The sequence below is a fragment of the Aquarana catesbeiana genome, linkage group LG05 (genome assembly GCF_042186555.1).
Source record: "Aquarana catesbeiana isolate 2022-GZ linkage group LG05, ASM4218655v1, whole genome shotgun sequence".
Lineage (NCBI taxonomy): Eukaryota > Metazoa > Chordata > Amphibia > Anura > Ranidae > Aquarana > Aquarana catesbeiana.
The window spans coordinates 228,623,661-228,648,878 of NC_133328.1; the positions used below are offsets into that span (position 1 = coordinate 228,623,661).

A 25,218-nucleotide genomic window follows, 5' to 3' on the forward strand; every position below is an offset into this window, starting at 1 on the left:
ACATTTAAACATTTAACATTCATATACATATTTTTATATTTACAAAAAACAACTTTTTGTATGCTAAAAGAAAAAAAATGTTAGTATAAATACTATACATCCCCTTTATTAATGCTGTTTTTAAAAGAATGATCACTTGATCACTGTGGCCATGTTCAGCAATTCTATGGCAACATTTGATTTCTTTATTTTTTTTAAACACATAATTATACATTTATGTATAGTGATCACACTTTTACTGTATTACTGTTATTACAGTAATGCAGTGTTAAAGACTACCTAAACAATGTATTCAAATTATATCCTGTTAGGAAGACTCTCAAATTAAACAGTTGTTAAATTTGGTTGTTCTGACAGATCATGTCCAAAACAAAAGCTACCTATAGATATAGGATGGGAGAAAAAGAAATAGCTGCTAAAAGGTTTTTCCAGAAATACACAAAATAATTTAATCCCAAACATACTGGGGGTTATTTACTAAAACTGCATGGCGCAAAATCTGGTGCAGCTCTACATAGAAACCAATCAGCTTCAGCAATTTTATTTTTTGAAGCAGTTTTATTAGACAGGATCAAAAAATATGAACGCTTGTGGAAACCTTGGGTGGATCACTATCTCTCAACTGACTTTGGTGAAACATTACTATCCCCTTGACCATTTAGAACGTGTGCCATCAGAGTTCCTATGTAGAGGATCCTCTCCCCCGGGATCTGTTCTTACCCTTTTCGTCCTCCCCTTTTTCTTTCTCTGGTCTTATCTCTTTCCCCCTCCTCCTTCTTTCCTTCTCCACTTCCTGTCTCCCCCTGCTCTTTTTTATGATTGATTGGCCCCTTTTACCCACAGACTCCCCTGTGCTGGAGTAGTCCATCTAAGAGATATCATCTGACAGGATGTCAGCCGCACTTGATTATGTGTGAATCCAAATCGAATCTCAACTTCCATGGGGTAGTTTACCCAGTTTACTAATATTGCCATCCCCTAAAGCCCCGGCCCCCCACATGAATGAACTGCTGCTGTCTTGTCCAGGTATGTCCCTCTTTCTCTTCTGGCCTAGTCTCAGAGAGTGTCCTCAGACTTACCACTGCTCAGACTGCTGTGCTGCTGCTGGCATTCTGCTGTTTATACTAGGTAATCGTGAGTCAGTGAGAGACTGTCTGTGATTCTTTGTGGCAAATGGCAAAGTATGTGATTGAGGCTGGCTGCATACCTCCTAACATTTTGATATGGGAATGAGGGACACCTACTAGCAAATGTATGTAGGCATAGGACACGCCCCCTGCCACACACCCTTAACCACTTCCGGACCGCCCACCGTCGTTATACGTCGGCTGTTTGCAGAGGAGTATCGTTGTTATGGCAGCAGCTAGTTTATTCAGTGAACGGTCTGGTTTAAAATGAAAGTGGTCTCTGCGGCGTGTTCACCACAAGATCACTTTTATCGGCGGAGGGAGAGGGCCCCCCCTGCCGCGATCCGGAGCCCTCCGTCGCTTACTGGAGCCGTTGGCAGCGGCGGAGGCGACATAGAGACGAGTGAGGGGAAGTTGGCCCCCACCCGTCTCCATATCATTGCAGGGCGGCAGCGATGTCAAAATGTCACTTCCGCCCATAGCTCTTAAAGGGCCATTTTTAAAAAAAAATTTTTTAAATGACAACATTTTTTTTTTTTTTTGCATTTTAGTGTAAATATGAGACCTGAGGTCTTTTTTTACCCCAGATCTCATATTTAAGAGGTCCTGTCATGTTTTTTTTCTATTACAAGGGATGTTTACATTCCTTGTAATAGGAATAAAAGTGACACAATTTATTTTTTTTTTTTAAACAGTGTAAAAATAAAAAATAGAAGGTAAAATTAATAAGAATAATAAAAAAAAAAAATGTAAACGTGCCCGTCCCGACGAACTCGCGTGCAGAAGCGAGCGCATATGTGAGTAGCACCCGCATATGAAAATGGTGTTCAAACCACACATGTGAGGTATCACCGCAGTCGGTAGAGTGAGAGCAATAATTCTAGCCCTAGACCTCCTCTGTAACTTAAAACATGTAACCTGTAGAATTTTTTATAAATGTCACCTATGGAGATTTTTAAGGGTAAATGTTTGTCGCCATTCCACGAGCGGACACAATTTTGAAGTGTGACATGTTGGGTATCAATTTACTTGGCGTAACATTATCTTTCACGTAATAAAAAATTGGGCTAACTTTACAGTTGTCTTATTTTTTAATTCAAAAAAGAGTATTTTTTCCAAAAAAAGTGCGCTTGTAAGACCGCTGCGCAAATACGGTATTGGAAAATAAGGTGTTGGAAAAAAATATATAATGTTTGGGGGTTCTAAGTAATTTTCTAGCAAAAAAAACTGTTGTTAACTTGTAGAAAGAGGCTCGGTCCTTAAGTGGTTAAAGGAGAATTGACCAAAAAAAGGTTAATTAAAGCCACAAGGGTTTTTTTAACACTACTATTCCTTTACATTGGCTTTTAAAATTTACAATTACAGCAATTTAGAAATTGGATAAACTATATAGATCAGACCAGAATGAGGGGGAAAGAGGGACATTGGTCCAAATCAGGGACAGTCCCTCAAAATTAGGGACAGTTGGGATCTGTGCGGCTGGGCTAAATTTTGCATTGCTTGTGCTACTGACAGTTGACTGAGGCTAAGCTGAGTTTTCTATTGCTTGTGTTACTGACAGTCCAGCCTGGCACTGGCAAGCTTGTTGTGGTGCTCACCGCCTTACTGATTCAGCAGTTGGCACCACAACATGTCTGCCAATGCCAGAGCCAGGCTGGACTTTCTGCTGCCCTCAGTGGCATGTCTTGGCCCTGTTTTACCCCTGGTTCATACATATGTGGTGTAGTAAACGCTGCGATCCCTGAGCATTTCCCGCACGGCATTGCAATCACACTGTGTTTTTGATCTGCTGCAGGTGTCAATTCAAAGTGAACAACTCCCCAAAAGAAGGTCGCAAATGCAGTGTTTGTCTGAACCAGATCGTATGGTTGGTTTTCAAACAAAGGTGCCTGCATTTCTTTGGTGCGATTCAGCCCATTCAAAATGAATGGGCTCAAATCACACCACACAGAATCGCATGTGAATTGCACAGGAATGCGGTGCAGTTCCTGTATGATTCATATGCAAACTATAGTGTGAAACCAGGCTTACTGTGTTGATTGCGGTGCAATCAAGGCCATTCATTTTGAATGGGCTCAAATCGCACCAAAGTCAAGCATGCATCAATTTTGGAACCGCACTGCATACGGTTCACATGGTCATTTTGTGAATGCAATCCGGTGCAGGCAAACACACTGTGTTTTGCAACCTTTGTTTGGGGTGTCATTAAGATAGCACTGACACCCACTGCAGATCGCAAGGTGTGATTTGAATGAGGTGCACGAAACGTGCGTGGATTGAGGGTTTCCCGCATTCTAGTGTACCTCTGCGTATCTCCTAAGCAGCAGTGTGTTTTTCCTCTGCCAGTGCAGGAAGGTGTGCAATTGCACGCCTTCTCGCACCTGCTCAGATGTGAATGTCAGTGTATTCCTGGCTGGTAATTTTTCAGTTGATTGTTTTTATTAATTCTGTGATTACGTGAAAATGAAGCACATGTGAACACAGTTATGCCCTGTACACACGGTCGGACATTGATCGGACATTCCGACAATAAAATCCATGGATTTTTTCCGACGGATGTTGGCTCAAACTTGTCTTGCATACACACGGTTACACAAAGTTGTCGAAAAATCCGATCGTTCTAAACGCGGTGACGTAAAACACGTACTATAAACGGGGCAGTAGCCAATAACTTTCGTCTCTTAATTTATTCTGAGCATGCGTGGCACTTTGTGCGTCGGATTTGTGTACACACGGTCGGAATTTCCGACAACGGATTTTGTTGTCGGAAAATTTTATAGCAAGCTCTCAAACTTTGTGTGTCGGAACTTTTTTTTTTAATCTATAAATATTAAAAAAGTCAGTGAGTGTTCTGTCTGACACAACATGGTGCATTTTGTACCATAATAGCCAACCTTACTGAGGAGGTGCAAAGGGCAGCATCTCCTTGTAGGTAGGCAGCACACTCACTTTGCACCTATTCAGTTGGACACTAATACTATGGGATTTGTAGTGTACATAGAGCAGTGCATATGACCAGATCTACAAAGAAGGGCAACAAAACTAATAAAGGGTCTGGAGGACATTAGTTATGAAGAAAGGTTATGAGCACTGAACTTATTCTCTCTGGAGAAGAGATGCTTGAGAGGGGATATGATTTCAATTTACAAATACCATACTGGTGACCCCACAATAGGGATAAAACTTTATTGCGGAAGGGAGTTTAACAAGGCTCGTGGCCACTCATTAAAATGAGAAGAAAAAAGGTTTAACCTTAAACTGCGTAGAGGGTTCTTTACTGTAAGAGCGGCAAGGATGTGGAATTCCCTTCCAAGGTGGTGGTCTCAGCAGGGGGCATTGATAGTTTCAAAAAAACTATTAGATAAGCACCTCAACAACCACAACATAATGGATTAGTGCCTTTTTACTTTGCAAAATAATTTTTACTTAGCTTAGTTAATGTGGTGAAAATCCACTTTGCAAAGAACAACCAATCATGTGAAAAGCTTCCCCATGTTCACTAAGCCTATTAAAATTGAAAATCCAATTTGCAAAGTGAACATACACTACTCCTATAATAAATCGGGGGAATGTTCACAGACATATGTAATCATTAATGGCTAGATAAGGACACAATTATTTAATGTCTACAGGCAGCCTTGTATAGTCTTAAAAAATGATTGTGCTCAAGAGTTTGGAATAGGTAAACCGACTTATCCATTTTCCAGAGAGACCAACTGCATTTCACTGTACAGATATGACAAGGAACCTGCTGGCATGTATTCGTTTTGAAAGGCTTTACTTACTGAAAGTGGACCTTCAGTCATTTTTTCAACTTTCCATCGATTAAATCTTCTGCCCTTGTTTTTTTAACTTTGGATAGTAAAACATTTTTTTTCTGCCATATAGCCCACTTCCCGATTCTTGTCTGGTAATTAGCCTAAGCTTATGACATCACGCACAGCTCTTTCTCTCACTCTCGTGAGAGTTTGCCAGGTAGCGAGGGGGGGTGAGTCATGGGAGGTCCAATGAGAGCTGAAGAGCTGGAGGTGTGCCTCTGTGTGTGTGTGAATCCAGGAAGTCGAACAGGCAGCTGCCCACAGTTAAAATAGCTGCAGCCAGACTCAGTGCAGGGAGATTTCTGCAGCATATTTGGTAAGTACAGAATCACAGTATATATATAGAATAATATGCAAAGTGGTTGGAGGGAAGCTTCAAAATCGCAACCTGTTTTTTTTTATGCATTACTTGAGCAGACTGCAGTTCCTCTTGAATGGTGTTTCCTGAACTCTTTCAGGTATCCATTTGTTACTGTATATGGTTAATTTGAACAATTATTACCACAAGCTGTCAGGGGTTTATCATATTACATTTTAAGGCATACAGGTATAGGCTAACAAGTACACTGAAAAACAACATGTTTTAATGTATAATTGAACTCTTCAGTAGCAATCATTACACAAAATCAGAAGGAGAGCAAAAATACATACTGTGCTGTTTCTGTATATCGAGGCTGCAATGTTCGAATTTTAGTAAAAGGTGTGAAGACCTCCCGGGGATTGTCAATGTCTTCGGTATTCACAGAGCCAGTAAAACCACTGTTTGGATAAAATAAAAAAACAACAGTTAATCCCAAAGTCACCGAAATAGATACAGTATGCAGTCACATAGATGTTGCACTAACAATCTTCTTTCATATAGCAATAACACCATTTTCCTGTTACAGTTATTGTAGAGGGTGTATAAATATAAGACTGGGTTCACACTATTGCGATGTCAGTCATCGCATGTGACAGAGACAGAACGGAGATCTGTCAATGTAAACAGAAAGATCTCCGTGCTGTCAGGGATGAGGAGAGCGATCTGTTGTTCATACTAAGTATGAACACTGATCGGTCTCCTCACCCAGTCAGTCCCCTCCCCCCACAGTTAGAATCACTCTCTAGGGCACAGAGTTAACCCCTTTATCGCCCCCTAGTGTTAACCCCTTTCCTGCCAGTGACATTTATACAGTAATCGGTGCATTTTTATAGCACTGATTGCTGTATAAATGCCAATGGTCCCAAAAATGTGTCAAAAGTGTCGGATCTGTCCGCCATACTGTCGCAGTCTCGATAAAAAAAATCGCTGAACAACGCCATTACTAGTAAAAAAAAAAAATAAAATAATAAAAATGCCATAAATCTTTCCCCTATTTTGTAGATGCTATAACTTTTGCGCAAACCAATCAATATAAGCTTATTATGATTTTTATTACCAAAAATATGCAGAATAATACATATAAACTGAGGAAAAAATTAGCTTTTTTAAAAAATAAATTGGGGATATTTATTATAGCAAAAAGTACAAAATATTGTGTTTTTTTCAAAATTATCGCTCTTTTTTGTTTATAGCACAAAAAATAAAAAATGCAGAGATGATCAAATACCACCAAAAGAAAGCTCTATTTGTGGGAAAAAAAGGACGTCAATTTTGTTTGGGTACAATGCTGCACGACCACGTGTATTGCAAAAAATGGCCTGGTCATTGAGCAGCCAAATCTTCTGGGGCTGAAGTGGTTAAAGAGGAACTAAAGTCTTAAAAAAAACTGGGAGCAAGTAGGCTCTTTATTGCAGAAGAGACATACAACGTATCTTTTGCGAAAAAATAAACCTACATGCTTGTTTGCAGTTATCTGTAGAATGTAAACTGAGCTGCGGAGCATAAGAAGCCGAGAAGATGCCAGTGATGGCGAGGAACATTAGCCCAATAAAGCAGATGTAAGTTTTGTGGACTTTAATTTCACTTAAATATGACAAGCAAATTAGAGGTGAAGAAAATGCTTCAGCGCATGATCTCATTTGTTTTGGGTGCTGTAGGTGCTGATGCTGAAAACAAATGTTCTGCAAACTGAATTCTACAAAAACATACCAATAACCTGGAATATGATCCATACGAGGATATGGAGATATACTGAAATAAAGAAGAAAATAAGGTTAATTTGTTTTATGACTACAGTAAATTAAAAAATAGATAAATCATTACATTCCTAAAAAAAAAAAAGAAATAGAATTATAAATATTTTTCTGGACCTCTTCGTGTCAGCCTACTATAAGTTAAATACACCCTCCTGACTTCTCCAGGACCATCTCAAGCTAGTTTTTTAAATTAAAACCTGGACCCTACTGTTCTTTTTCCGCCCTCGCTTCAACACGTCTTTTTGGATTCCCCATACCTTTTCCTCCTTCCCAGATTCAGCCTTTCATGGACAAGAGGACTGTTTGGGTTGTAAATCTTCCATATGCTGGGTACCCATGGTGCTCGAGTTGCTTTTATGCCTTCAGGATCTTTTAATAAAAACTACTGCTGCGGGTGGCGGGTGGCTCTGTTAACTACAGTTTGGGATATATGGTGATAGCTGTATAAACTACTGCTACTCTGGCTGGCTGTATAATCCTATTGCTGGATAGTTATTTGTTTTTCCTCTTCCTTCTTGTACAATACCTTCCCTCCTGGCCTGCTTAGGATGCTCCAGCATCTGATGGTCAGCATCTAACACAGCAGCTCTTCATTCATGTATCACATCATGTAGTGGGGTGTGGGCTTCCTAGCCTTCTTGAACCCATGGCAATACGACTCACTGCAGTGGATTAGGGGTGGATCTCCTTTGTCTCCCAGCTCTGCAGCTGCTGCCTGTCCTCAAACTCGCTCTCAGGCTTCCTATTCCTGCTCTGTCTGGCTCCCACTGTGCTCACTGCTTTTCTCTTGTGAGTTGGGACAGCATAGGGATATAGCTTGACTGTCCTGGATGCTTTGGTTAATTATATTTCTGTCTGAATTTCCTTTTCAGAGCTGCTACGAGTCCTTCTTTGGCAGCTAAAGCACTAATGGATGTTAGGAAAAGGTAGTATTATCTTCATAAATTTTCACCAGCTTTTTTTTCTAAAAGAGCGCTCCCTGTTTTGACAGAAGGAAAAGCCCAAGGAGGAATAAAAGTCAGTCAAAAGGTCTCTCACTGCGCATGTATGTCATTTCCACAGCTGAAGTATTTTTTTTTTGCGCACGTGGTGCAGTATGCAAAAACAATACACCGAAAAAGTGCATGTGAACAGACACATACAAAATTGCACTAGAGTGTGTTTTTGATCCCCTGCAAGTCCCCTGTATATTCTTTGATTCAGAGAATTGTCATGTCCAATCTCTGAGATGGTGGCTGGATTCCCACGATCTGTCTCCAGGAATTTCACTCCAACTTCCACTTATAGTCCCCCTGGCTATAGTCAGATCTCAGATCTTTCAGTGCGCACATCAGAATATTCTATCCTTGACAACTTTGTACCTCCCAGGGATTCAGAATGTTGTGGAGGACAGTTTGAGTAGAAGATTTGTAGACCACAACAAGTGGTCCCTCAATTGCCTGGTGCATATTTTTCCACCGTCCCCCCCTAACTCTTCTAGTCCTACTCAAAATCCAGCAGGAGGGAATCCAGGCAATAGTGAATCTCCAGTATCAACCGAGAAGGCCATGTTTTTGGAGAAGGGATTATTATGAAGAATGAAGCTGGATCTGCAGATTCTGCTATTAGGCTATTGGGATTTCCTAATCCATGATGGGGCCTTTTACCCAAACGGAAACTTAATGGCCTAAAGGTTGAGAAGAGATTGTTGAGATAGTTTGCGTTATCTGATCATGTCATTGAAACTTTTTTGCCATCTCAGAAATAATCTAATCAAATTCCAACTACCATTATGTTTTTCACAGAGTCCCTCAGAGGAGCACTGGAACCTGCTTTCTTCTTTGAAATCAAACATTCAAGATTTGCTACAGAAGAGCTTGGATGAAGGCATGGTACACAATTTATTAGGGAGGATGGAGGTCTCCACTTTATCAGCCATGACTAATAAGAAATGGGCTTTTCATCCTTTGGTGGGACATTTTAGGAGGCCATCGGTCAGAGCTTTTTTTTTTCCAAAATGGGACTTTTGAAAAAAATGAAGATTTATACTCACCCAGGTGGTTTGATGCTGCATCTGTCCCCTGCCAGGTTTACACTGAGAGCTGAGTGATCAAACACTGCTGATCACTCAGTTCTCAGATTTTGCTATACTTCTCCTTTAAGGGCAGTGTTTTTCAAAGCTATTGCCTCTGCTAGTAGACTCTCGGAGTTATGTGCATTTTTTTATTAAAGAACCATATTATATTTTTCTAGCAGAGAGAGACATTCTGAGGCCAGTTCTGGATTTTCTACACCAGGTCTCAAATCTTTTTTATTTAAATTGGGAATCCATTCTTCTGGCCTTTGTGTCCAAAAAAGCAGTTGAAAATGGAAGAAGTTAGACTTGGTTCTTTCCTTATCGGCCTATCTGGAATGAACCAAAGATTTTCAGAAGGTTTAAAGAAGGGTTTGGCAGTTTCTCCAAGAATAAATTCTTCTTCGGTTGTCAAGACCATCCAAATTACCTACAAGTTCTTGTGCCTTCCTCCTCCTTCAGAAGTCAGAGCACATTCAACAAGAGGTATAGCAGTCTCATGGGCTTCTGATGCATAGGTCTGAGCAGAGGTAGCCTGCAAAGCACCTACTTGGAGCACAGCTAGTACCTTAAATTGTCATTAGAGAGTTGAATTTTCTTTGGCTGCATCAGAGGGATTTGGTTCCTTTTTCTACAGTGGTTAACCATTAAATTCCTTTCTCAGCAGTACTTCTAAGTGTTCCCCTGCTTGTTTGTTTTTTGGCATTGCATGATACGATCTGTAGTAGGCAAACACGAGGAAGTCCAGCAATTGTAAAACTCGTTAACATTGCAGGAAAGGAAAATTACGGTAAATATGCCAACAATTTTCACAAAAAACGAATGACTTTTTTGTGGCCTTGAATACTATGTTAAAATCAAAGTATTATTTGTTATGGACCACATGTGCAACTTTCATCTTCCTTGTGGCCCTCAGTGGTTTAAGAATTTTCATGAAGGGCTCAGTCATTCTGCAGTTGCCAAAAGCTACACTTCAGTTTTTTTTTTAATTTATTTCTATTTTCAGTATTGTATGTATTAAAATGCACTTAAAGAAAGAATTTAGTTAAAAAAAATTACAGGACATTAATTTGTGTAAAGTGGCCAAAAAAATCAGATATCCAAAATTTACATAGGAGACATTTTAAAAGCCTTCTCTCACTATTGCTGTGCTCACTATTCCTCTCACTATTGCCACACATCATTTATTGTTTTTTTCAAAATTTGAATGTAATTGCATTAATCTAAAGTTAATATCTGTAAAATAAATATAATAGATTAACATGATACTATGGATTTAAAGTTAAACTTACAATGTCAGAGGTTTTTTTTGACCATGAAACACCCTTGTTTGAAATCTGTCCCACATTCCACCTGTCACCTGGAAAATGATTAAGATTTTAACTCATGATTATAGAATAGAATAAGTTACATCGAAGTGCTTTAAATAATTCTTTATTTAGATTAGGATATAACAGGGAAGGCACTTTATGCTGTGTGGATCCTTATTGGGAAGATTTTAATCAATTCTTGTCCCAGCTACCACTGTCTATGATATGAAGTACAGGAAATCTCAGAGCTAATACGAACAACAATAGAAGCTTGACAGAGGCAAAAACATTTCCCAGTTCTACTAAAAAAATATTATCTTGGCTATCACTGTTCCTGGAAGAAGAAATAAGAGGAAATCTTGCAGATAAATAGCCAAGAGGGTTGGGCATGAAACATTGACATTTTATTAGAATGATAAATCCCAGGAACAGTGAAAACCCTGGGTTTAAATTATTACTATTTCTTGCACAGCCATACAAAATAGTGAGCATTACATTCATACCTGTCATGTGCATAAATTGTCCAATACAACAACAATTTTTACATTTGGCCATTCTTCAAATGAACACCAAAGTCCAAGCAGAAATCATTTTGTCAACCATTTTGTCAAGTTTCATATATTTTCTTTTTTAGGTTTAGCTAACAAATTAGGTAAAAGCAAAATTTCTTTTTTTACTTTCCCAAGCAGACAGCAATTTAGATACTGTCTGTGCGCTCATGTTATCCCTAAGCTGACAGATGCTCTTTAAAAATTAATTCTCATTCTTTTCTTCCTTGCTTACACAAAAGAATTGTGGTGCCGCACAGCGTGACTGTAGAAAAACACCGAATACAGCAGTTTCCATGCTCTCTTCGGAGGGGATATTTAATTGTCCCTGGCATACATGAAAAGCTGCAGGTCAGTCGAAGTAGAATTATAGGCAAAACTATATACATACAATCCTTCCTCGTTGCAATTTAAACATAGTCATATACCTGTAAATATTACTTTTGTAATGTGATGATTCTGGATCATATCTGGATCCTGCCATGTGACTGTTGTCGGCTTACTGGTCACGTGGGGGTTATGTACGAAAGGCAAATCCACTTTGCACTACAAGTACACTTGAAATTGCACTGAAAGTGCACTTGGAAGTGCAGTCGCTGTAAATCTGAGGGGTAGATCTGAAATGAGAGGAAGCTCTGCTGATTTTATTATCCACATGTGCAAGCTAAAATGCTGTTTTTTATTCTCCTTGCATGTCCCCCTCGGATCTACAGTGACTGCACTTCCAAGTGCACTTTCAGTGCAATTTCAAGTGCACTTTGCACTTGTATTTTGCACTTGTAGTGCAAAGTGGATTTGCCTTTAGTATATAACCCCAATAGTGTCTTCCAGTGGATCTGTGGGACTACTGTCAGGAGATTATTCAGAAAGTACCAGCCAGTGACTATCTCTGTCTGAACAGTGCCCTGACATCAATCTCTCGAAATACTTTGTATCGAAAGAGGTTTGGGTCTTTTGTATACCTTACTGTTGGCTACAGGTCTGCTTCAAACCTGTAGTTTTCAGTTCAGTTTTCAGGGCTTAGTGACTCATTGTTTACAAACTCATTATCCAGAAATATTAAGGCAGGCCATACATGATCCATTTTTTTTTTTCGTTCAACCAATGGGTTGAACGAAAAAAAATGAAACAATTCCCCCATCCACATATTCAAAGGAGATGGTGGATTCACTCCCGCTGAACTATTGTATTCTGCCGATGGGGAGCCTTCCCTACAGGCAGAATACAATTATCAGTGTTGCTGGCTGTAAACCTGACAGGCTGGTTGTACACAAGTCAACCTATAGTGATGGCAATGTGGATTGAAACGCTTTGTGGCTTTTGAGGAATATATGTAGTATATGTAGAATATATGTGTTCCGGTTGCAGTGCCATTGTCCCAGCAGCTGCATGGCCCGGCCTGTCACACAACTACCTGCTGCAGTTGACATCTCCTTCTCTCATTGATTGTGAGTGAACAGAGCAGCCATGCTGGGACAGAAGACAAGGGAGGAAGGACACTGAGGAGGATGTTTGCAGCCATGAAGGAGAGCCCACCCACTGCACGGGACATCACAAGACAGCAACAAGGGAGGAGAATGCCCATTGAATGATTGGGCAAGAGAGGCTAGATGGGAAAGGAAGTTCAAAGAAGTCAGCCCCTGTCCAGGAAGATACTGTGTGGAACCACAAGTCCCAGAGGGAAATACGTGTTGCTGAAAGGAGGAAAAGGACTGCAAATCCTGGGCTCTAGGTCAGTTTCTCCACATGGAGAGAAAGAAGTGTGCTGTGTGAAGCCTGTTTCTAACACTGCTGAGCACTGGTATGATATCATGTTGTGTGATCAGGGCTGCGCTGCTGTACCTATTCAGAGGCTGCTGTTCCTGCAGGGACCCAGAAAGCTGCACCCAGACCATATTTAGTTTTGTCCAGGTTTGCAACAGTGATCAGAGCCCCTACCATACCATCACCCTCAGAGACTGCAAGAGGCAAACTAATTGTTCATCTAGTGTTCCAGACACCCACAGGAGGAAGGAGACTGCACGCTGAGTGGTGAGAGGACATGGTCAATATCTTTGCTGCTTCTCTATTCAAAAAGACAGTATCACCCCAAAGGATTTGTTTGAATCTACTTGCCTTTTCATTGGAAATACAAAAACTCCAATGCAGTTTTGGGCTCCAACAGGTAAACCATTGGTCGGAAGGAGGGGATAGGGGGGGCTGTGACTTTTAGCTCCTGAATGTATGAGGGTTTAGCAAAAAGTTTCCACACTTTTTTAACTCTATTAACCATTAGCCTACAAGGCACTTACACCCCCTTCCTGCCGAGCCATTTTTCAGCTTTCAGTGCTGTCGCACTTTGAATGACAATTACGCAGTCGTGCTACACTGTACCCAAACAGTTTTTTTATCCTTTTCTTCACACAAATAGAGCTTTCTTTTGGTGGTATGTAATCACTGCTGGGTTTTTTATTTTTTATAAAAAAAAAAAAAACATTTTAAAAAAAAAAGTTTTTTACTTTTTTCTGTCAGTAAATTTTGTAACTAAATAATTTTTCACCTTCACTGATGTGCGCTGATGAGGCGGCACTGATGGGCACTGATAGGCTGAACTGGTGGGCATTGATGAGGTGGCACTTATGGGCACTGATGAGGCGGCACTTATGGGCACTGATTTAGTGGCACTGATGAGGAGGCAATAATATGCCGCACTTATAGGCACTGATAGGTGGCACTGATGAGCACTGACAGGGGGCACTGATGGGTACTGTTACGCGTCGCTGATAGGCGGTACTGATGGGCATTGATGGGTGATTGCAAGCACTGACTGACATCGCTAATGGGAACTATTTGATGGCAATTGTGGGCACTGATTGCTGCCACTGGTGGGCACTGATTGCTGGCATTGTTGGGCAATGGTGGGCACTGATTGGTGACACTGTATTTCTATATTGTAATCAGGACACTGATGATCAGTGCCCTGATTATATTCCTATATATCCCTCTGCGTGGAGATGCCGCTGATCAGCTCTCCTCGCCACACACTCTGTCAGTGTGCGGTGAGGAGAGACGATTCCCGGCATCTCCGTGTTTACATGTGACCGGCTGTGATTGGACACAGCTGATCACATGGTTAAAGAGCCGCGGACGCAGCTCTTTACAGAGATCGAGGCCATGCCGTGTCCTAGAAACACGGCACGCCCCTGATAGCCACGCTGCATGCCCCCGCAGGCGCGCGAGAGCGGGCGTTCTGGGACGCCGTCATATGATGGCGTTCTAGAACGAGAACCGCACCGCCCCACCGTCATTTGACATTGGGAGAGCTGAAGCAGTTAAATATAAAACAGTGTGGAAACGTTTTGAAGACCCCTCGTATATATCCCATATTTAGGGCTCCCCATAAGTCACGAGCTAGGAGGTGCAAACTTTGCCCCTTTGAGACCCCTGTAAAATTAGGTTTGATAATATCTCTTTTGAGAATTGTTATTAAAACTGCAATTTGCTATTGTTTACAGATATTTTGTCACTGTTATTTACTCTGCTGGGTGTTCTGCCCAAATAAACATATTTTCCTCCAGCTCTGGTCTGATCCTGAAGGATCATTATCACTAGGAACAAAGGGAACCCAATCATCTAGTGCAGGGGTCTGCAAACTTTCCAAACAAAGGGCCAATCTACTGTTCTTCAGACTTTTGGGGGGCTGGGTTGTAGCTAGTGGGGGTAGAATGTGTCCCAGGCCCTGCATCAGTGAGAGTTAACAATGCCTCAGGGTGTGGTGTTTGTTTAGTTGTAAAGTGCTTGTCATCAGTAGGAGAAAAATAGGAAGGTCGGCAATTGTGTTCACATAGATATAATGCCACATCCAGAAATTGTAAACTAAAAAAATAAGTACCCCTAAACGGACTTTAAAGGCATTGATATCTATACAAAAAAAGTATGACAAAGTGTTTATAGTATTACAAAATATTTATTTGACAAAACACTTTAAAAGCATGGTCACTTGGGACAAATGGTTGGAATGTATACAAAACTGTGTAGAAAACACCAATGTAGCAGCACACGGTCAAATGTGATCCATAACCTGACATGTTTCAATTAGATTCTTTCCTCAGGGGTATTCTCCAAGAAACACACGTGTGCATCTATAATATTATTAAAGATATGCAATATCAATAAACATTATTCCATAAAGTACATATTTATCCATAAAAGTGTCATTTTTGTATATTAGATGCACTTACATGTGCTGAAATGGTGTCACAGATGAAACATTCCATAATATAAAAACAAAAAGAGATTGTGTCTCATAAAATGATTTTGATCACCCCACAGAGGTAAATGCCTCTAAGTTGGACAGACATCGGGATGCCAGGAATGACGGGCCTCCCCTCCCCAAAACAAGGATCCCCCAGGACAAGGTGGAGAGGAGCACCGAGGCCAACAAATGGGAGGACAGTCTAACTGCAAAAGATAAGTGTAAGAAATATATATGAAAAAGTAAATATATGTGCCCTATTAATAGATCTAAAATATAAATAATGCCATGAATATTGGTACCTGAATAGTGCGTTAATCCAAAATGGGGACGCTAGTATGTATAGAGATTGTATGGTTTACCAGTATCTATGTAGTAAGCAACAATTGACTTGAGTAAATATATGCACTGATATATCAATCAGTTAAAATATGCAGAGCAGAGCTGCTTAAATATAGTGAGTAGATAAACTACACATGGAAGTTAGGACATCAGTTCTAAAGTTTAAAATAAATCATTACCTTCAGGGAGATTGGAAAAGCACAAAGCGTCCTGACATCCAGCTACTATGGAGCGGATACCATAACTGGACTGCCGTGTGCTTATACCTACTCCCTGATTGCTTAATTGACACAGCTGACTGGTGTCAGTTGTGTCATAAGTCTGCCTCCCTAAAGACCTCCTGGGGTGCGCGCGCACCTCTCCACCCCAATCGCGCATGCGCAATGTCAAAATGGCATAACAGGGAGATGCACGTGCAACCCACCGACACACAAAGCTTCACCAACGGACTGCGCATGTGTGCCGGAGTAGCAAGATGGAGGGCAGATGATCGGAAGGTCCCTGCTCTCCAGGTGCCCGCCGTGGGTTGAAACCCAGGTGGCTTTGCATACTGGGTGACTGTAGCACCTGCCCGGAAACAAAACCAATAAAGGGGAAGGGGTAACCCCCCATGCATGACAACCCAGACAATGTGGGGCTACAAAATACATATTGCAATATAACCGAGTACCTCTATTTTATATTGTGTGTCCAATACGGAACAGTTCATTGCCCCCTAGGGGGCATGGCCAGAACTACAATAAAAGATATAGAGAGTTAGCAAATAATACACAGAGATCAAACTGTGAAAGACACATACCTATAAAGATAATTTTTAGGCAATGAAATAAGGATAGCAAAAAAAGAGCAATAACATTGAAAATAGAAGACGTGAACAGGAGGCTAAATATAGGGCATCAGATTTCTATTTCTCCATAACTCCAGATGAAAAGCCCTCTAAAAAGGGTTTGAAGCATGTTGCTTCATTAAGGCCTGGCGAGCATGTAGCTTTTAAATTATGGATTCACCGTAGTTCCATTTGAAGGAGGACTTTGTTCCAGCCCCCCCCTTGGACTAGGGTGGATGCGATCCAGATTCAAAAATTTGATCTTTGGAAATTTTCCTCCGTGTATTAGTTTTGTGTGACGACCAAGTGGTAGGTCAGGATTGGAAATATGCATACTCTTGATGTGTCTGCCGAAATAAATACAGCCACACTCACAATACAGTAGGTAAATTACACCAAACGTCTTACAGTTGGCAAAGTGTTTGGGTTGAAAGGTTCTCCCGTTTGGGAGAATGGGGTCCTTCTGAGTGAGCATGTACTTACAATAGTTACAAGCCCCGCAGATAAAAGCAGCCTTAGATGCCTTATACCCTTAGATTTGCAGGGATCATTACGAAATTCTCTCTTAAATTCACCGCAAACAAGTTGATCCTTAATGGACTGCGCTCTCTTAAATGTGAATCTACTCTTATGCCCCGTACACACGGTTGGACTTTGTTCGGACATTCCGACAACAAAATCCTAGGTTTTTTTCCGACGGATGTTGGCTCAAACTTGTCTTGCATACACACATTCACACAAAGTTGTCGGAAAATCCAATCATTCTGAACGCAGTGACGTAAAACACGTACGTCGGGACTATAAACAGGGCAGTGGCCAATAGCTTTCATCTCTTTATTTATTCTGAGCATGCGTGGCACTTTGTCTGTCGGATTTGTGTACACACGATCGGAATTTCCGACAACGGATTTTGTTGTCGGAAAATTTTATATCCTGCTCTCAAACTTTGTGTGTCAGAAAATCCGATGGAAAATGTGTGATGGAGCCTACACATGGTCGGAATTTCCGACAACAAGGTCCTATCACACATTTTCCGTCGGAAAATCCGACTGTGTGTACGGGGCATTACAAAAAAAAGTCTAATCTGTATCCTGTTCCCAGCACTAACCCTTATGCAGCAGCTTTTCTGAAATTACTCAATAGAGAGTTAGAACAGTTGAAAATACAAACTAATAAAAACCCTAATATTAATGTAAAGGAGGCCAAAGCTCTAAAACGTCTGTCTGATAATCATTCCATCACAATTAAGCCTGCGGACAAAGGGGGCAACATTGTCCTGCTAGACAATGATAAATATACCCTTATGTGCTATAAGATCTTGAAAAACCAAGATTGGTACAGACGCATTACAGGAGACATTATCGAAAAGTACAATAAAGAATTTTATCCTCTGATTGATACAACATTTTTAAATGGAACCATTACTAAAACCACCTGGGATTTCATCAGAACAAAATTCCCCTAGGTCCCAACCTTTTATACACTCCCAAAAATCCACAAAGAAACATCCAACCCACCGGGTACACCCAGGAGGGGGGCTATTAGTGAGAACACCAGCAAACTAGTTGATAAAACTTTGAAACCTTATGTGACTACTCTACTACCACACATTAAAGATACAATACATATGTTACAAATTATTGACAATCGCTACATTCCAGAACACTCCATCCTGGTCACTATGGATGTGGAAACGTTATATAGTTTGATTCCCCATGACAAAAGCCTAGCGGCCATTACGCATATTCTACATACTAAAGCTACACATGAACAAGCCTACAGTGAATTCATCATCTCGCTGTTAGAGTTCATTCTTCAACAGAATGTTTTGACGTTTAATGGGTCCCACTACCTTCAGATACAGGGGGTAGCTATGGGGACATGCTGTGCCCCATCATACGCCAAGTGGGAGCAAATGCTTTTCACAGACGAATCCATGTCAATGTACACTAGCCACATTTCCACATGGTATTGTTACATCGACTACAGTTTTGTCCTCTGGAATGGACCCATAGAAACACTTGAACAATTTTTGATGAGATTGAATAAAAATGACTTTAATCTGGGATTTACTATGTCACATGACAACAATTTTATTCCCTTTTTGGATATTTCAATTTACAGAGGGGACGATGGGACCCTCTGCAGAAGCCTGTACAGAAAACCAATAACAGGGAACACGATCCTGCATGCTTCTAGTTTCCACCCAAAAACTTGAATAGATTCCATACCATATGGTCAATATTTGAGGACAAGATGTAATTGTTCGGATGATAAAATCTACATGACTGAGGCAAAAAAGCTTCAGGACAGACTGCTGCAGAGGGTTTTACTCACATGCTTCCCTGAAGAGAGCCTACAAAAAGACAACGTCCAAAACCAGATCGCAAATACTTTATTCTCAGAAAACTAATAAGGATATTGACTCCATAAGAATAATTACAAAATATACCAACCAACATGAAAAAATTGAATCTATTGTGACCAGATATTGGCATATGCTAACTATGGATCTGATACTTGGACAATTTCTCCCTGAACATCCATTATTCACATTTAATAGAGCGCAGTCCATTAAGGATCAACTTGTTTGCGGTGAAGTTAAGGGAGAATTTCGTAATGATCCCTGCAAATCTAAGGGTACTTTTATCTGTGGGGCTTGTAACTATTGTAAGTAAGTACATGCTCACTCAGAAGGACCCCATTCTCCCAAACGGGAGAACCTCTCAACCCAAACACGTTGCCACTTGTAAGACGTTTGGTGTAATTTACCTACTGTATTGTGAGTGTGGCTGTATTTATGTCGGCAAAACGAAGCTACAATTTTGGAGGCGTGCAAACAGACACATCAAGAGTATGCATATTTCCAATCCTGACCTACCACTTGGTCGTCACACAAAACTAATACACGGAGGAAAATTTCCAAAGATCAAATTTTTGATTCTGGATCGCATCCACCCTAGTCCAAGGGGGGGGCTGGAACAAAGTCCTCCTTCAAATGGAACTACGATGGATCCATAATTTAAAAGCTACATGCTCACCAGGCCTTAATGAAGCAACATGCTTCAAACCCTTTTTAGAGGGCTTTTCATCTAGAGTTATGGAGAAATAGAAATCTGATGCCCTATATTTAGCCTCCTGTTCACGTCTTCTATTTTCAATGTTATTGCTCATTTGTTTGCTATCCTTATTTCATTGCCTAAAAATTATCTTCATAGGTATGTGCCTAACAGGGAGATGCATACGCAACCCACCGACACACAAAGCTTGACCGACGGACTGCGAATGTCTGCCGGAGTAGCAAGATGGAGGGCAGATGACCGGAAGGTCCCTGCTCTCCAGATGCCCACCGTGGGTTGAAACCCAGGCGGCTTTGCGTACTGGGTGACTGTAGCACCTGCCTGGAAACAAAACTAATGAAGGGGAAGGGGTAAACCCCCCATGCATGACTACCCGGATAATGTGGGGCTACAAAATACATATTGCAATATAACCGAGTACCTCTGTTTTATATTGTGTGTCCAATACGGAACAGTTCATTGCCCGCTAGGGGGCATGGCCAGAACTACAATAAAAGATATAGAGAGTTAGCAAATAATACACAGAGATCAAACCGTGAAAGGCACATACCTACAGTGGGGACGGAAAGTATTCAGACCCCCTTACATTTTTCACTCTTTGCTATGTTGTAGCCATTCATTCAATCATTTAAGTTCATTTTTTTCCTCATTAATGTACACACAGGGCTGCAGTGATGGTTGACTTTCTACAACTTTCTCCCATCTCCCGACTGCATCTCTGGAGCTCAGCCACAGTGATCTTTGGGTTCTTCTTTACCTCTCTCACCAAGGCTCTTTCCCCCCGGTAGCTCAGTTTGGCTGGACGGCCATCTCTAGGAAGGGTTCTGGTCATCCCAAACGTCTTCCATTTAAGGATTATGGAGGCCACTGTGCTCTTAGGAATCTTAAGTGCAGCAGAATTTTTTGTAAACTTGATCAGATCTGTGCCTTGCCACAATTCTGTCTTTGAGCTTGTCACAGACCTAGCCGGGACAGAGGCTGTTGGAGAGGACTGTATGCAAGCCTGTTGCCTTTTGATTATGGGCCCTGGATTTTCAATGGATTCATTCTGTTGGGACACATCCTGTGAGGAGATGCTGGTGTCATCAACCTGTGTTTATGTTAATTGAATGAGCTAATGACATTGTCCTCTATACAATGTAGGAGACGGGACGACTGCTATTGTGTTAATTAACTGTATGAAGCTCGGTGACCACAAGTCTGGGCAAAAGGTCATGTCTCAGTCACCTAGGCTGTATAAAGGATTAGATAATTAGCTCATGTTAATTAAGTTACAGTTGTATTGTTAGAGGAGGTTCCAACGGCATATAAAGTCTTGTAACTTTGATTCATAATAGACAGTCCATGTTAGCAGTGAAGCAAGTGTCCCCTTGTTTTCTGCTCAGAGAGGTTGGAATATCTGATATCTGTATACAGACTGGGAGGAAGTGGTATATGACGGAAGCACTCAAGCGGAGTGTGGGACGTTCCGTGACATTGGTGGCAAGCAGCGGGAAAGCTTCCTGCAGTCTGGGACATCCAAACTTCCATCTGGATCCAAGGTCCAGATAGCAGGAGAGGAGAGGTACAGATACCAGCCGCCATGGATGAGGAATTCAGAAGGAGGTTGCGAGAGATGCAGATACAGCACAGAGGACCAGTATCGGAGCAGGTCCTGCTGGGATGGTGTGATTCTATTCGCTGCAAACTCTGGAAGGAAGCGCTAGCCCATGAGCAGCGACACCAGGGAAAAGTTCTCCCCTCCATCGAGGAAAGGTACTGGTCACAGTACGGACTGCGGGTGCGGTTTTTGGGAGAAAAACCACACAAGAAGCAGACAGCTGAATTAAGCAGGCTGGTCTGGGCAGAGATAAAGCTGGATGAGAGCTACAGAGCCCTCCGGTGGCATGTATCCCAAGCATGTCCCTGGATAGCGGATGACAGCCCAACGGAAGGCTTAAGCTATGGCGGCTTGGGACTGTTGTTTGTGAAGCTGACAGGGGACCCTAACTTTGGGAGTGATTTGGAGCGGCGGGTGGACGAAATCATGGATTTCAGAGAAGGGCTACTGAACATTTCGGAAGTGCACTGGGCACAGGAAGATTTGGAGTTTCTGGCCGTTCAGGAATGGGAGCTAGAGATCGCCTACAGACGGCTGCTAGACATTGCTCAGTGCCAGGGCTGGGCTCCCTTTGCCTGGGACTATCAGGAATTACCAGTTGACAACCCTGAAATCCTGGCTGAAGAGTCGGCAATGTGGCAGAGCAATAGTGTGCTTTGCCAACCTGCCCCCACAGCTATGGAGGCGGAGGTCTTATGGCGGATGCAGCAAGTGCTGACTGACCTTGATGATCCTGTTTCTGCATGGGATGATCTTGGATGGAGGAATGTGCCTGTCCAGCAGCATGCCAGAGAATCTGCAGTGGAAAATCTGGAGATTGCCATCCCCAAAGCTGAAGTGCTGACAACAGGGCAGAGCTCTGCTAACCTCTGCCCAGCACTGATAACATCTTCTGAGTTCCACGGACAGGAGATGGTGAACCTCTATCCACAGACACCAGTTATAGAGGTAGGGGATTTAATAGACTTTTCTGCTGAGGAAGAACAACCTGATGAGCCTCCAGCAGAAGAGCTGCTATTGGGGCCAAACTTCACTGTGCTCTGCCCCGCACCAACAGCAGTATCTGTGGAGTTACAGGGAACTTCCCCAGTTGAAGCACCGGCAACCGGGCAGAGTGCTACCAACCTCTGGCCATCACCTGCAACAACTACAGAGTTCCAGGGAGGTGGGGCAGTCGGCCTCCCTCCCCAACAGGTAGCCAGAGCAGATGGTGTGGGGTTTCCAGCAGAAGGGCTGGCAACAGGGCCGAGGACTGCTGGACTCTGCCCTCAACTAACAGAGGATGGATTTCCCGTGAAGGTGGATGGGACTTCAGTCTCCACCTGTATACCCCAGGGATGCTGGGCAGTGGGCCCCGATCCCCAACAGCATGACAGAGTGAGCCCAGACACCCTGTCTTCTCTCCAGCGGCAGAAAGGATTCCAGGGAGAAGAGCCAGTCCAGGCCTCTCCCCAGCGGCAGATATGTTCTCTGAGAGAGGCAGAGGTTGGCTGGGTGAGTAATACTCTGTTTGGAACAATTTGTTTGGGGTACTGTGTGGGTACAGGCAGTAGAGGACTGGAACTATGGACTAACTTCGAAGTCAACCCGTCTGGGGTCTCCTCCTGTGTTAGTCTCCTGCCGAAAGGGGAGAAATGTCACAGACCTAGCCGGGACAGAGGCTGTTGGAGAGGACTGTATGCAAGCCTGCTGCCTTTTGATTATGGGCCCTGGATTTTCAATGGATTCATTCTGTTGGGACACATCCTGTGAGGAGATGCTGGTGTCATCAACCTGTGTTTATGTTAATTGAATGAGCTAATGACATTGTCCTCTATACAATGTAGGAGACTGGACGACTGCTATTGTGTTAATTAACTGTATGAAGCTCGGTGACCACAAGTCTGGGCGAAAGGTCATGTCATGTCACCTAGGCTGTATAAAGGATTAGATAATTAGATAATTAGCTCATGTTAATTAAGTTACAGTTGTATTGTTAGAGGAGGTTCCAACGGCATATAAAGTCTTGTAACTTTGATTCATAATAGACAGTCCATGTTAGCAGTGAAGCAAGTGTCGCCTTGTTTTCTGCTCAGAGAGGTTGGAATATCTGATATCTGTATACAGACTGGGAGGAAGCACTAAAGCGGAGTGTGGGACGTTCCGTGACAGAGCTCTTCAGACAGTACCTTTGACCTCATGATTCTCATTTGCTCTGACATGCACTGTGAGCTGTAAGGTCTTATATAGACAGGTGTGTGGCTTTCCTAATCAAGTCCAATCAGTATAATCAAACACAGCTGGACTCAAATAAAGGTGTAGAACCATCTCAAGGATGATCAGAAGAAATGGACAGCACCTGAGTTAAATATATGAGTGTTACGGCAAAGGGTCTGAATACTTAGGACCATGTGATATTTCAGTTTTTCTTTTTTAATAAATCTGCAAAAATGTCAACAATTCTGTGTTTTTCTGTCAATATGGGGTGCTGTGTGTACATTAATGAGGAAAAAAATGAACTTAAATGATTTTAGCAAATGGCTGCAACATAACAAAGAGTGAAAGATGTAAGGGGGTCTGAATACTTTCTGTCCCCACTGTAGGTATGTGCCTTTCACGGTTTGATCTCTGTGTATTATTTGCTAACTCTCTATATCTTTTATTGTAGTTCTGGCCATGCCCCCTAGCGGGCAATGAACTGTTCCGTATTGGACACACAATATAAAACAGAGGTACTCGGTTATATTGCAATATGTATTTTGTAGCCCCACATTATCCGGGTTGTCATGCATGGGGGGTTTACCCCTTCCCCTTCATTAGTTTTGTTTCCAGGCAGGTGCTACAGTCACCCAGTACGCAAAGCCGCCTGGGTTTCAACCCACGGTGGGCATCTGGAGAGCAGGGACCTTCCGGTCATCTGCCCTCCATCTTGCTACTCCGGCAGACATGCGCAGTCCGTCGGTCAAGCTTTGTGTGTCGGTGGGTTGCGCGTGCATCTCCCTGTTATGCCGTGCTGATGTTGCGCATGCGCGAATGGGGCGGAGAGGTGTGCGCGCATCCCAGGAGGTCTTTATGGAGGCAGACTTATGACACAGCTGACACTAGTCAGCTGTGTCAATTAAGCAATCAGCAAGTAGGTGTAAGCGCACGGCAGTCCAGTTATGGCATCCGCTCCATAGTAGCTGGATGCATAGTTTAACTGATTGATATATCAGTGCATATGTTTACTTCAAGTCAATTTTTACTTACTACCTAGATATTGGTAAACCATACAATCTCTATACATACTAGCGTCCCCATTTTGGATTAAAGCACTATTCAGGTACCAATTTTCATGGCATTATTTATATTTTAGATCTATTAATAAGGCACATATATTTACTTTTTCATATATATTTCGTAAACTTATCTTTTGCAGTTAGACCGTCCTCCCATTTGTTGGCCTCAGTGCTCCTCTCCACCTTGTCCTGGGGGATCCTTGTTTTGGGGAGGGGAGGCCCGTCATTCCTGGCATCCCGATGTCTGTCCAACTTAGAGGCATTTACCTCTGTGGGGTGATCAAAATCATTTTATGAGACACAATCTCTTTTTGTTTTTTATATTATGGAATGTTTCATCTGTGACACCATTTCAGCACATGTAAGTGCATCTAATATACAAAAATGACACTTTCTATTGATATATATGTACTTTATGGAATAATGTTTATTGATATTGCATATTTTTAAAAATATTATAGATGCACACGTGTGTTTCCTGGAGAATACCCCTGAGGAAAGAATGGAATTGAAACACGTCGGGTTATGGATCACATTTGACCGTGTGCTGCTACATTGGTGTTTTCTACACAGTTTTTTATATATTCCAACCATTTATCCCAAGTGACCATGCTTTTAAAGTGTTTTGGCAAATAAATATTTTGTAATACTATAAAGACTTTGTCATACTTTTTTTGTATAGATATTAATGCCTTTAAAGTCTGTTTAGGGGTACTTATTTTTTTTAGAGATCAGTAGGAAGGGTATAGTGCCCCATCATTGGTAATATTGGGAGGAATGGTGCCCCATCATTGGTGTCAGTTGGGGGAATTATGACCGACTGATAGTGCCTCAAATTCAGTGCCTCAAGGGCCGGATAAAGGCTACCAAAGGGCCGCATCTGTCCCTTGGGCTGCAGTTTGGAC

General features: G+C 42.0%; 1 protein-coding gene across 1 annotated transcript in view; it reads right to left on the reverse strand.

Moving 5' to 3' along the window:
* The window catches only part of SPMIP7 (sperm microtubule inner protein 7), a 136,405-nt gene that overhangs the window by 56,048 nt on the left and 55,139 nt on the right, over positions 1–25,218 (reverse strand). The window contains exons 5-7 of the mRNA XM_073630618.1: positions 10,409–10,476; positions 7,017–7,058; positions 5,597–5,704 (exon numbers count right to left, since the gene is read on the reverse strand). Coding sequence (XP_073486719.1) covers positions 5,597–5,704; positions 7,017–7,058; positions 10,409–10,476 — 218 coding nt within the window. The remainder of the gene's footprint in view (positions 1–5,596; positions 5,705–7,016; positions 7,059–10,408; positions 10,477–25,218) is intronic.